At 35.3% G+C, this 14,443-nt stretch overlaps 1 protein-coding gene across 3 annotated transcripts in view; it reads left to right on the forward strand.

Moving 5' to 3' along the window:
• Window positions 1–14,443, forward strand: part of USH2A (usherin) — a 378,126-nt gene that overhangs the window by 306,950 nt on the left and 56,733 nt on the right. For all 3 annotated transcript variants that reach the window (XR_005562590.1, XM_039378797.1, XM_039378798.1), the window contains exons 56-60: window positions 1,577–1,684; window positions 2,223–2,406; window positions 3,158–3,315; window positions 10,429–10,587; window positions 11,219–11,381. Coding sequence is in view for 2 of the 3 variants with exons in the window: in XM_039378797.1 (XP_039234731.1) it covers window positions 1,577–1,684; window positions 2,223–2,406; window positions 3,158–3,315; window positions 10,429–10,587; window positions 11,219–11,381 (772 nt within the window). In the remaining variant the exon portion in view is untranslated. The remainder of the gene's footprint in view (window positions 1–1,576; window positions 1,685–2,222; window positions 2,407–3,157; window positions 3,316–10,428; window positions 10,588–11,218; window positions 11,382–14,443) is intronic.

A 14,443-nucleotide genomic window follows, 5' to 3' on the forward strand; every position in this document is an offset into this window, starting at 1 on the left:
GTCTCTTTGAGTAAACATCCTGGTTCTGAGAGAGAAATCTTTCTGGTTTGTTTATTTTTTTTGAGTCTGTGTGTTTTTTTGCTTGGTTGGTTGGATTTTTTTTTTTTGTTCTGGTACTGTATAAAGCCATTTGGAATGCTTAGCTGGTTGGTGTTAGTAAAGCATCTGTACAGTCTAGGGGTGGACACTGCAAGAAAAGTCTCCAATTATGTACAATTAGTTAGGCCAGAGACCACATGTTGGAGGCAGTTTTAGAAAGGACTGTGCTACAAAGCCTGTGTACAAAAGGGGACCAAAACCTATTGTACAATGTCCTGGCACCGGGATTCTCTAGTTTATGAGCGTTCAGTTTTGCAAATTTATTATTTTCAAAGATTTTTTCTGTATAATTTCCTTCTCCTACTGTTTGTATCCTTTGCATCCAGGAACAGGAACTTTTTTTAAAGTATTATGAGGTGCTAACAAGAGAGTCCTTGAACATGCAAGAGAGAGGTTTTCAGTGTTTGTGCCTGGTAATATCTTTAAGATCAATTTTGAGAAATACCCAAAAGAGTAGTTTAGCAAAGTTGCTGTATTCTGGGATGGGGCATGCTCTGTGAGACAGGCTGATCAGCAGTTAAAGCTGAGCTCTGAGGTATTCAAGATAGGCTCATAGAGTCTGCATCTTTAACAATTTAACTGTAAGAATCCTTTAATGGGTGCACAGAATTGGCTGTTCTAAAAGCTTGGTATCTTAGCCAAATTATGAGTGTAATTTTATGAGGAGTCCTGAAGTCAGATTCTTAAGCTGCAGGCAACTTGATGTCAAATCTGAAGTCATTGACACACAGCACAAGGATGTTTGAAAATTTCCAAGGAAAAGTTAAAGCAATATATTCTGTTTTAGTCTCAATCAAGGATTAGAATACGAGGTTTGAGCTGTAAAAAATAGTTTAAAAATTATAAGTTACTAAAATTAATATCTTGTAATGAGGGCTTGGTTGTCAGTCCGGCTTCTTAGTGCTTTATAGCATTGCTAGTAAAGTCTTGTAACATATTGGAAAAAAATAGAGTGGAAAAAGAACAAATAGAGGGGTGGTAAAGGGGAAGGAGTATCTTTGGACTTGTTTGCAATATAGTAGAAGGTTACATGTACGAGTGTATTTAATTATATTCTCATTCTTGCAAAAGTATTTGTAATAAATTTTCTAAACATTACAGGCTATTCAGCTTTTCAAGTCTGAAACTCTAAGAAATTACACTTTCAGGTGTTTATCTGTGCTGCAAGTGCCATCTAAGTTTTTTTGATTTTAGTTCAAATATGTCTATATGAGGGACATCCGTAGATCCATTGCAGCACAGACAGAGATTTAATCTGAATTGTTTTGTTGGGTCTTTAAAGCAGTAGAGAATATATACCTAAATTATCAAGAATTCACCATTTTAGTATTGTTCAAATGTAATATAAGAATGGTTCCTATTTTGTTTGGCAAAAATACTAAAAGTTAACTTTAAGCCCAGTAACTTTCTGTGTAGTGATATAGTTCTTGTTAACTGATGTCAACATCTCAGCCTAATCTCTTTTTGCTCTTTCTAGGTCTGCAGCCATACACTAATTACAGCTTCATGCTTACTGCATGCACATCTGCTGGGTGTGCTTCTAGCCAACCACTTTCAGGTCAAACTTTACAAGCTGCTCCTCATGGTAAGGGAAAAAGACGTTCTTATAGAACTGCAAAGAGATGGTCATACTGACTTGTGTTTTCTGATGGTTTAACAAGATGCAGAACTCCACTATCATCCATCAAACTATCATGTATAAATTTACACAAGAGGATCTATCTCTCTTGGAGTATCTGTATCTTACCACACTCTATACTGACTGCCTGGCACTGAATTTCTACTTTCTTTTTGTGAAAATTTCCCCAAGCTCCTCTTTAAGTTAACGAGGTTAAAATTAACAGATGCATGTTTTTTAAAGCACAAATAAATATGCAGAGACAACTGGGCATATAAAGGCTGCAGCCGTTGGCCTTGTTCTCCATTAATCTCTACCTTGTCTAATTGGTTGCATTTGTTATAGGATAAATAGAGGAAATGTGTTAAATTCTGTCATTCTCCCTGGCAGTGTTTTATGTTTTCATTACATTGCTCAAAACAACAGCACAAACTGTGGGAAAGGAAAAAAAAACCCTCTATGTTTCTGTCATAAAATTAAAATAGTGTCATTGTGATGTTAATAGGAGTATGGCCAAAACCTCACCATATCATAGTCAGCTCAACAGAAGTGGAAATGTACTGGAGTGAACCAGAGAAACCCAATGGACTCATTACTCATTATCGATTATTTCGTGATGGAGAGCAGATTTTCCTGGGTGGCAGTACAGACCTGAATTTCACAGATGTTAACCTGCAGCCCAATAGTAGGTAAGGCATGTTAAAGAGCACTCATAATAGCTGAAAGGCATTGAAAAACATACGTACCCGTGTTAGTGAGATGTACAAAATATAAGTTACTCTGAACAAAAGAAAACTCTCTTGCAATATTACTTAATTACTGAAAATTGGTAGAGCACTTTTAAGGAGGCTTCCAAGTGTTGGAAAGACCTTAATCATTTTTCCTTTTCTGAGAATAGGTCATTCTGATTCAAAGAAGTGAAACTTTTTATTTTTTTTCTTGGCTGGTTGTTGGTAGCTCATTGGTGGTGGTGGTGGGGTTTCTCAGGAAATATACTTCAGAAAATTTCAGGGTTTATGTGACAAACAGCCCTGCACATGGTATATAATGTTTCAGTGCATATTGAACATACAGGGTCAAAAGTGGCTGCTGATATTTTTATAGAGGTTGTTCTGAAATTGGTTTTGACACTTTTTGAGTCAATACTTCTCTCTCTTATACAAACCAATGTGAATTTCTGTGTTAGTATTTACTATACTATTTAGTATTACTACTTTTATTTTAGTATTAGTATCTATGACTCTATCATAATTATTCTAAGTAGTTACTTTTCTCAAATTAAGAAAATTAAAGGTGAAAATCATCACTAATGCAGTATTTGTTTGTAATACTCTTTGTATAGTCTATTCGCTTTAAATTGGTGAAAATGGAAATGTTCTGATACTGATATGCCTAAAGCTTCTAACCACAGTGTCTACTCATCTTTTTGTGTTTGTGCAGATATGTTTACCAGCTGGAAGCCAGCACTTGGGGCGGCAGCAACACCAGTGATAAATACATTATACAAACACCAGTAGGAACACCAGAGAAAATTCATGTCCCATATAATGTCACAGTAATTGATGCATATTCTATATTTCTAGCTTGGGATGTGCCAGGTAAAATCATATTTCTATGTAGTACTTTGTAGCAAAAGGAAAGGATGGAAAAATTAGTATAATCAGGTAGGCAGCTGAATCATTCTGATATTTTTGGTTTTCATATTTGGTGTAAGTGTTTTTGTGATTTAAATAACCAGTAATCTAAAGCTGCTGTATCCTAGAGACATATTATTTTAATAATATTGACCTAGATACTTGACATAGGCATTGTGAGGTTTAGTTTACCAAAACCCTGTGTTTTAATTCAGTCTTGTAAACTATTTTTGAGTGCAAGTATTAAGGAAAGAACACAATTTCTCCTCTGTTCAGACTAACCTGAGTTATCACCAGAGAAACATGACAACATTTTAGGTTTTGTGACAAAGAGATCCTGTGCTAGTTTTGACCTGATTGAGTAAATTTTATTTGCCCAAGGACAATAGTGTTATATGGATCTGTTACCTTGCAGGATGGTGGGTCAGCAAAGGTCCAGAAATGTCTTTTCTCTAGTTACTCTTCTCCTGAACATGACCAGGTGGTCTTGGCCTGCCACAGAGGTAGGCTAAGAAGGAATAATTGAAAAATAGCATTTTTCTATATGAGAAACTGTGTTCTGTTTCACTAATATAGATTATAGCTTAAGCGATTGGTGTACTTTACTGATGTTATAAAAATTATATGCTGTAGTTACTGTGGGACAATGAGAGCATCGTAAATTAATAATTTTTTCTCTAGTTCATCTCCATCAAGGTGTCTACCAGTTTGTAGATATTAGGAATTTTTCAGTTAAAATGAGGTCATTTCTTTTAGAAACCAGATGTTTGCATATTGCAATAATAACCACATGTGTTTTATCAATGAACTCATGGAATTTTTTAATGTCTTCTCTTTCTAATTATTTAAGATGTTCTATCCTTGCATAGCAGTCACAGTAGAGTCAATTGGCATTAAAAATAAAGTCACCTAGAAAAAATATTTTGCCTTCAAGGCTGGGATCGCAAGTATTGTTGCAGTGCTTAGCAGCATTCCCCCTACCCATTTAAGCAATGATTAATAAATCTATAATACCCTGAGCTGTCAATCTTTTAGTTTTCAGAAGCACAAAATCCATTATAGAAATGCTATAATATATGCAAAAGATTAAAATCTTAAATTAAACTTTTTCCCCTACTGCCTGAAAGGATTTAGAACCCAGCAGAAGGCAGGTGAATTCAAATGGCATATAATCTACAGTTGGCTTTATTGGAAAGTGACTCATGCTGTATTATAGTTTTGATAATAAATATAATTTAAGGTACAAAATATTCAGCAACATTTTAAATAGATTTAAAACATAAGAATGTACTGGAATAGCATATGCTTGTGAAGCGTGGGATGTTTCCCAGAAAATCTTGTCCTTGTTCTAGACCTTTTCCAACTGCTTAAATTCCCGTTACTTGCACTAGGTTAGAAGCCTGCAAAGAGAATGAGGTTTTGTGTAGTACATTTGGTTATATTGCAATCAAGATTATGCATACAAAGGTTCATGTATTCCTGAAATCACACAATGAGGGGGTGAGGAGGAGGCTGGACATTATGGCTCTATAGAAGATGCAGGAAGGCCCATGTCCTTCTTCCCAGATACTGAGATGCATCTTGAACACTTATCTCACTTCCATGGATATTTTATGACTTTACAGAATCACAGAATATGCTGAGTTGGAAGGGACCCACAGGGATCATCAAGTCCTGGCCTTGCACAGGACCCTTTCTCTCTGCCTTCTTGTTGTGGGGCCAATTATTTAAGTTTTTAAATATACATAAGGGATTGTTTTTCATACAGTGCCTCCGTTGGGTATTGTCCTGATTTTAGCTGGGATGGGGTTCACTTTCTTCTTAGTCAAGAAAATGACAGGAAAGCAAATCTTGCTATTCATTTTATTATAGCACCTCAGGGCCGCTAGCTGATCTTACAGGAATGAAGAGTACTAACAGCAGGGAAATGTTACTGAAAGCTATTAATGCTACTAGTCCTACTAATGCTACTAAAAACTGTGTGAGGAAGCGTAGTTATATGCAGAAGCTAGGAAATTAATTCCTGACCCTTCATAGTCCTGTATCATGCTCAGTCTAGTGTTTTTTTTTCCCTAAAAGGAAGACTGTGGAAGGTGCAGGTGGAGGTTTAGTCTGTAAATTGTGATCTTTTGGAATGGCAGAGATCCTATTAACATGTTCTATTCATACAGTTGTCTAGGGCCACATACATCCCCAGCTTCGTAGAATTAACCTAAAGAATCTACAGCTTATTATCCTTGTTTATGTCATTGCACACAGAGTAACTGTTTTCTTCTGATTTATTTTTTTCTGTGAATGAATCCTTGTTTCACAATAGGCTATATTGAAATAATATAGGTTTTCCTTATAAACCCAGAATGCAACTTTACTTATAAGGATTGTAAGGTTTGGCAGTCACTCTTGGATGAAACAGTTGTTTTCACTGGTATAGACTCCATGACAAAAAAGTGTTTTTAATTAACCGAGTTTTGGTGAGAGGGTATTTGTTCATAGTGTCTTCCTGTCTATCGATATCAAGGATGCTTTGGCATTCTATCTTATCTGCTGTAATAAATTTGGTTCAAATAATCACCCTCAAGATTAATTATGGACACATCATATTACACAGACCTTCCTGTTGAATGGTTTTAATTATAATGTTTCAGTATCTGTAATATATCTAAACCTTATGACTTTATAGATACGTAGCGTTTCAAAACTCCTGACTTAGCTAAATAGCAAGGTGGCCCAGTAGTGGTTAAAGTGATGGATTCAGAAAAAAAAATATTTGACACACCTCACTCACTATGGAAAATAGGACTTTATTTTCTGAAATAGGTATCCCATTATCTTGTGTTGCATTGCCTCAGTGCACAGACCTCAAATGTACGGTACATTTCACTGATACGCTATGGAAGGATATGTTACAATTATGGAACAACTATTAGTGCCACAGATAGAAGCAGAAAAGCTGAATGGAAAAAAAAACACCACACAATTTCCCCAAGGTATATCCATAAATGTTATTGATAGGTAGGCAGGTAGCCATCCTGCATTCTATCTCATTGACACCACCTCTGGTCCTCACTGGGGGCCTGATTCTTCTAGGTGTCTTCAGTGCGGGTGATAACATGAAAGTTGAACATGCTCAAAAGAGGATCCTGTCCTCTGCTCCTAAGTTATTTGCTTCATATGTTAATGATCATCTGGATTAAAATGTCTTCTTCATCATGCTGTAACACTCTGCTTTATCCACCTCTGGGTCTGCTTATCAATTAGAATGAAAGTTGTGTAACATCTGGATTCCTACTTCATTCTTGGGATCAAACATGGTAACTGAATGCCATTTATTTGTCACTTAGCTTGCTCAGCTAACCTGGTTCCTTCCTTATTGGTGGCCTAAAAAATCTGACTTTTGCTAAGCCAGTGTTACATTTTCTCATTTTTGTTTTCTTGTGTAAATTATTGTTTGTTCCACCTCCCTCTAAGACAAGCTTTTCAAGCTCAATATTCCCAGTTCTGCATCTTGAAACAGTCAGCATTCCCAGCTGTTATTTTTTTCATTCTTGTTGGGAATACTTGATACAACCAGATTGAGATGTCTGGATATTTGAAGCATAATGTAAATACTTGATTTCAGAAAGCCAAATAGACGGGTTTATTTTGTGAATTTAAATATTAAAATGTAAATTTAAAAGATATGGTATTTAATACTATTTCAGTATTTTTTTACTATAAGTGAAACAGTTTAACTATTTTACTCTAATTGTGATTGGGTTTCACATCATAGTGAACAATTTTTCAGCAATTGATTTCAAACAGATTTTTGGTGACCAGTCTGTAAAAAACTGGCTTTTTCCTTCCAGTTCAGCATCTTGTGCTGCAAATGCTATTTTTGACCTACCCTAGTTTTGAAGTACACAAAGCCGTCAAACCTAATTTGCAGAGTTTTGCACAGAATTGTCCATTAAATGTTATCCAAATATGCCCACAAAAACCCAAGGTTTCATTTGATTGATTTGTCCCATTGCAAAATGTGCACCTGCTGTGAAATGAAGTCGCAGAGAAAAAAAAAGTGGAATAATTTAACTTTTTTATTTGTAAAGATAATCAGGGGTTTTCTGATTACATCTTAACTTCATAAATGTTAAATAACCTATCAGCATCTAGTTGTTGTAAATTATGAAAAAGAGTATTGCTGGGAATATTAACCAACTAAATCCTTGTTCTTTAGTGAACATGAAAATGTGTTATGGCAGGTTGTCATTGTGCTCATGGTAACTTTGACACCAAATAACAAAACTGCCATTTGCACTTAGGGTAAATTGGTTCACTTGTGCTTTTATGGTTCCTTTTATTCTGACATGAATTTATGAACTCTGGAACTAACCAAGTCGTGTGGTTTCCCAGCTGACTTTAACAAATATGCCTATTTCGTTTCTTTCAGTCATCAGAGCACACAAGGTAGTAGTTTCAGACTGGCGGCAGATGCTGAAGGCTGTTCTAAAAGAAAGGAGTTTTTTTACAAGTTTCGGTGTTGTAAGAGTCTATCTTATAATTTTTCAGATGAAAAAGTGATCCTTTGATTTTAGTATTCAATGAATTTGATCAAATTGTAGGAGGATTTTCATTTGATATTGGAATTTTTCGGGATATTTATTTGATTTTATTTACAATTTCATTTTAACTTTTTGAGAATATTTTTTTCTTGAGCATATTTATTATTGGTATAATTACAAATATAGTGCAACATTTAGCAGAATTTTAAGATTTTGGGTTTCACTTGTGGCTTGGGGGCTTTTTAATGGTTTCTAATGTGGCCTGAACATTGTCCAACACTGTCAGATAGGTCAACTACTTTGAAATAAGTGTCCTGTGCTGCATACCGATGGCTGGATTCTGCTGTTCTTGTTTGTATTTAATCTTTCTTGGGAAATCAAGCATTCTGAATAGTTTCAATTTCAAAGGTTTCTGGTGAATTTTGCTTAGAATAAATGCCCTGATCAGATGCATAAAACTGAATTGTATGTCACTTTCATAAAGAGTGGGTTTTTCTGGCTGAAATATCTGACAGGACTGGAGAAGAAGGGGACCTTAACTAGGAGGTTAAAAAATGTTTCTATTTGATATGCTGTCTACCATTTCAAACTCTTCCTTCCAGATATTCTGTTGTACCTTTTACAGGCCCACCAGTTATAGGGGGGGAAATAACAGTAGTAGTAGTAATAAAAATAATAATTACAATATATACTCAATTACTAGCAAAATTACACAATACACACTCAAGTGCACTCCTCTGGAGCATTTCATCTTCCATACATCAGGCAAAAAAAAATTTTCTTCTTTGCAGAAACAATCTACTTCAAGATCACCTCCTAGAGTTTTACTCTGTAACATCCTGCTTGATTTTAAAAGTTGTATTTTATTATTCCATTCTTAATTATTAGATCTTGAAGTTTTTCTTGTAAAAAAAGAAAAATTTTACAGGGGAATTTTTGCATTTTTCGTCTCCTTCTCCCTTCACCTCTTCCAACAACTACTAATATCTTTGTTCTTCCTGTAAGCTGAGCAGTTAAATAAGATTGAAGCCATGCCTCTACTTTGGGGCTATTTTTTCATCTTTTTAGTGTAGTGACATTTTCTTTGTCTAGCATCTAGTCAGGCATAGCAAGTTATTTCTTTGGGATTTTTATATCCTCTTTTTCTTATAAGAATTTTAAAAACTTGGTATTTCAAAGATTTTTCTGATCTTCCAAAGTACATCAGTTGTTTATAGTGCCACAAATAAACTTGAAATCTGATTTCTTGTAAACTTTTTTTTTTAGTCAACGTGCATATTCACATACATACTTAGCTAAAAAAATCCATCTAAAAGGTGCACAACAGTAGAAAAAATGCTATTTGTAGCTTCAGGGTAGTAGTATCAATGTAGATAATTTATCAGAAAAAGACCCAAAATGCAATTAAGAGAAAAAGTTGTTTTCCAGAGTTACAAATGGAAAGATTTTCAAGGTCTGGACAAGTCTCAGAAGTGCTCATAGGCATGTGGTCCTTGGTGCAGTCACAAAGACATCTCTATGACATCTAAAATATGTGTTATGTGTAAAGAGAAATGTGCCTTTACTAATCAGATACATCTTGACTCATTTCAGAAGGCAACCTTGTCTAGTTTGTATTTTGTTTTTTCTTAAGACTGTTCCTTACATGACTGCAGAATGAAGGAAACACATATAACAGACACTCTTGTTTGGTCATTCTCTTGGCTTTATGAAATTGATGCTGTCTGAATAGAGCAGTCTAGAGTGGACAAAAAATAAAAAACCTACAGCCCATTTCCTAATTACAAAAAAACCAACCCAACCCAACCAACCAAAACCCTAGAGAAGTCATGTGGAAGAAGACAAGAGAAGATCCAGGAATCATTCTGATGGGATGGTATATGGCTTAGCTTGTTCTTTTGAAGAAACAGTTTTTTCAGCTTCTCAACAAAACTGGAAAATTAGGAACTGACAGCATTGAAATAGGAATAGATGGGGAAAATGTTTGAATTGAAATAGTAAAAACTGAGGGTTTTTTAAACAAAAACAGTTTGTGTTTACATCAGTTAAAATTACATGTTTCTTGGCTCAAGCTATTGTATTGTACTTTACTGGTGAAGCAGGCTAAGAACCTACACTCAGCTAATGCTCTTGGGCTAAAAAGGGATAATTTACTGAATGGTTGCAATTCCCTTTTTTGATCATATGACTATTCAAACAGCAGTGCTTGATAGCTGTTGCTCCTCCAAAATAAATAAAAGCTGCCTGGTTCCAAGTCATAAGGTCACTCTTCCCAGAAGTAGCAATTGCAACGCAGGCATTGACTGAATTGAATTTTGGTTTTTAACTAAGAACTGTAATGTCTGTCTTCCAGTTATAATCTGCAGATGGATCTGTTTCAGTTTATGTTTAAATGATTGTAGTTTTCAAGAGAGGCAGTAGGAAAACCTCCAGGGGGGGCTTACATTTAAAATTGCATATGATGAATGACTCTTTGAAGTTGTCCTGCACTGTTGTTAGTATTTCAGATAATCACCAGTTCTTCTCTGTTTCACAACAGGGATATTCATTGTCAATGTGCCTTTGGAATACAACATCTTGCTAAATGCGAGCAGTCCTGCTCTACTGGTGAAGCCAGTAGGACGTGCACATTTTGCCTTTGTTGATGGCCTAGATCCCTACACTCTGTATGAGATAAGAATACAAGCATGCCAAAATGGTAAGACATTTTTAAAGAATCACCTACGTGACTGGAAGGGAATGGAGATTTTCCAGATGGTTTCAACTCAGCAAAACAGATGAAATCTTATTTTTATATTAGAGTCAAATGTTTGCCCAGTAAAAAGAAAGCCCAGCACTGGATAAATCATTAGATATTTCTCCACGAATATTTTAAATGGAGATTTAAAAGGTGTATTTCAGGTTATATGTGCCACTTTATTAAAAGCTTTTTACAAGCAACTTAAAAATTTTTGAAAATGGATATACAGAACTGATTCAGTTATGTAACTACTCACCAGCAAGAAGTGGTTATCATAAAGACAGGAGAGAGGAGCCCAAAAATTGCAAAATTCCTTGAATTTAATGGAAATTTTCAAATCCTGGTGAAATAAGTATTTCTAAAATGACGTTTTCTAACTAATAAGCTCCTCACCTGCACTGGTAAAAATCAAGAGTAATTCATCAGTAGAGCTGTGGTAATTTAAATAAGTATTTAAAAATGAAATGAGGTGAAATAAGGCACCATTTCATCATGAGCTTCTTTATTTGACATTCATTTGCTTTCACTGTATTTTTTTTTGTTCTTGAGGACAAAGCTCCCATCACTATGCAAACTTCTGGTTTTGTAGGTGGCTGTGGAGTGGGTGGTCAAATATATTCAAGAACTGCTGAAGCACCTCCTAGAGAATTGAGCCCACCTATTGTTAAAGCAATCGGATCTGCACTCATAGAATTGAAATGGACACCACCTAAGAAACCAAATGGCATCATTACTAACTACTTTATTTACAGGTAAATGACTTTATCACCTCAGATTCTTAGTCTTACTTAATGGTTCCTTTCTTTATTCCTTGATATACTAGGAGGTGAAAAAGATGTGGAAGTATATGAAAAAATATGTATTACCTTTCAAATACTAAGGTAAGATTCTGATCTATGAATGACCAAGTTGAGAGTATGAGCTCAGAAAACAATCACCTTCCTGAACTGCAAATAACAAAAAGCATGTGAAAATATATTTTTTATAAATTCAAAGGAACAAAAAACCTTACAAAAAAATTGTAAGATAGATACTCATACTGTGTTTACCCAAAATACTAGGCACAAACTTCAATCCTCTCTGATAGACAGTTGAGAATTTTGGAATGGAAACAGGAGTAATTCACCATTTCTGAGACTTTTAAAAGCAGAAAAAGGTATCTAGGTTCCTAAAACAGATCAATTTTCCAATTTATGTTCCTGCTTGTAAATAAGTCATCTGGACAGTGATTACACTGCACCTATTTATATTCCTTGGTGTTTGTATTCCTCTGCCCTGTCTAGGTTGTTGACTGACACATCCTCACTTCCTATGAGGAGTTTCCTAAGGTCTGTGTGAAGATTTTTCTATATAGATAACTGTGTTTAGCGCAGTATTAAACTAGTAGAGTGCCAATGTCTACTGTGCCCATTGACCCTTTGTTAAAAGCTCGCTGAAGCAACCTTCTTGAATAGCTTCAGGAGTCAGAGAATATAAAATTCGAGCCATATATTGGAGAAGAATTTAAACACTGAAGTTCCTGGGTTTTCCAGCTCTAAGTATGTGGAGCAAACACATGCTGGGCTGATCTTAGCATTCCACAAGAATTTGGGACTTTTTATTACATTAGAGGTGTGACTGAGAAGACATGGAATCAAATTACAGTTTGGAATCCTCAGTGATAATTATTATAAATTCATTTTTGCCTTAAACATGTTAGTAGTCTCTAAAAATTCCTGCTGTCTTGAAATATCCTTTTGTTTGCCTTTTTTTTAATTATCTGAACAAAACACCCAAGTCCCTCCCCTGCATAAAGAGGAATAAAGTGTGTGTTATAGCCCAAGACATGTCTTCAGTCTGTTGGTTTTGTAAATAAAGCTGATGATTACCGCTGCTATTCCATGGCAACCATAGAAAGGGAAAACAGGAAATATAATGCAGAAAGCCTGCTTCAGTGAAAAATACTGTAAATTGAATTTGACAGCATTTGATGGCATTTGATTATTCTAGTCACAGCCAAACAATGATATAAAGAGTAATATGAAACAGAATGTGTTACTGCCTAGCAGACTCAAAAGCAATAAACCTTCCTCCAATGTGACACAATCACTTCACAATCATAATTGTAGCCTGTTTGATACCTCTGAGTACAGCAGAAGGGCACTGACTGACATAGATACATTTTGTTTTTTATTTAAAGTGAAATGAAAATGGCGCACTGGGGCTCCAGATACAATCGGTATATTCACCTACATAGGCATGAATCACTTGGCAGTTATTTCAGCTGAAGTTTAAATGTGCTTAGACAACAACAATATCAAATCTTTCTCAGATAGCTGCAAAAAAATCAGAAATGGGATGTAAGCACATAGTTCTTTTTCATTTTGTAGCCACACATAGCCTTACATTGTTATAGCAGCAAGACTGCAGTATTTCTATGGGAGGTTATGGCATGTAATTTCTTCTTCATCATGTGCCTCTTCCTTACTGCATCACCACCAAAATAAATTCATTTAACTCAAAACCTGGAATGCTTGGGGAGCTAGTGTGTGTGCAGATCTTTGCATTAAAATGGCAGGACTCTTTCTTTCCTCTAGCATATAAAAGCACTTGCAAGTTTGCAGCCATTTTGCTAGAAACCAAAAAATTGAAATGTTATTTTATGAGAAAAGAGATGGTGATATTTTATCTTTGATTAATATAGCAGTTTTAAACACATATCTGAGGCTTTAAAACTCTTTTAGCAAGGACCACAACTTAGAAGAGATTGTGAATGAGAAAAGATCTGATTCCTGAGATAACCACCTAATCTACTTCTTTTCCCATTCCTATGACATAACATCTCTGTGACAGCCACAGAAGTTGCTAGTCTGGAAAAACAGTATTATGGAAACAAATGATGTATTTCTTACTGTATTTTAATAAGATATAAGTCACATCAGGAACTGCTCTCTGTTGACCACCAGTGTTAACTGTGTAGGAGGCACATGAGATGGCTCTTAAAAAATACTGCCTGTAAAATTTTAAGTATTTTTGTTTGTAACTTGCTTAAAGGAGTGTCTGTATTTCTGTCAAACCATCTATGTCATGATCAAAAAGATTATATTATTTAGTATATATTTGTGAGACTGAAATGTGTCTGTCATTAGCTGAGCAGTCCTGATGGTAAGTGTAGCAGAAAAATCAACAGGCAGTTTAAGACAGAAGACATGTCTCAATGGCTGTTGACTGTTGTGACTTGCAACAGGCTTCTATACTGACTCTTTATGAGTAATTAATTGCTTAACTGTATATCCTTAACCATGAATTGCACCCAAAACAGCTTCCAAGGAACATATGTTACTGGATGGTTTAATATAAGAATCCCTATGTCATTGAATACCAGACTCCTGAAGGGTTTCATTTATGCCTGTAATTGATACAATACTCAGTCTAAACTAGCATATTACATGCAATAATTCCTTTTGTTTGTTTTTTTACATCAAAACTTATATTAAAAAAATGTACCCCAAAACATAGAAGCTACGTTAGTATAGATTTATATGAGTGATCAGTGAGGCTTCTTTGCTTAATTAAATGTAAAACTGTAGAGGGGGGACACTGCTGATGTTGTGTTGTTCCACCATGTTTGACAGTGTGTTTCCCCAGTCACTTGAATTTCACCCCAAGACTTACCAGTGTTCCTAGAAATAACTCACTCTGGTAAGGAAAGCAGCAGGCGCTGCTAAAACGTGTAGTTTTGTTGTATGGCAGAAGGTAAACTTGTGAAGAATAATTCTGGTTTGACCTGCGAGACCTCAGGGATTCACTGTCCCCTCACACGTGAGGAGGCTGA

This window comes from Pipra filicauda, unplaced genomic scaffold (assembly GCF_003945595.2).
Source record: "Pipra filicauda isolate LSUMZ 115617 unplaced genomic scaffold, ASM394559v2 scaffold147_size4022426_pilon, whole genome shotgun sequence".
Lineage (NCBI taxonomy): Eukaryota > Metazoa > Chordata > Aves > Passeriformes > Pipridae > Pipra > Pipra filicauda.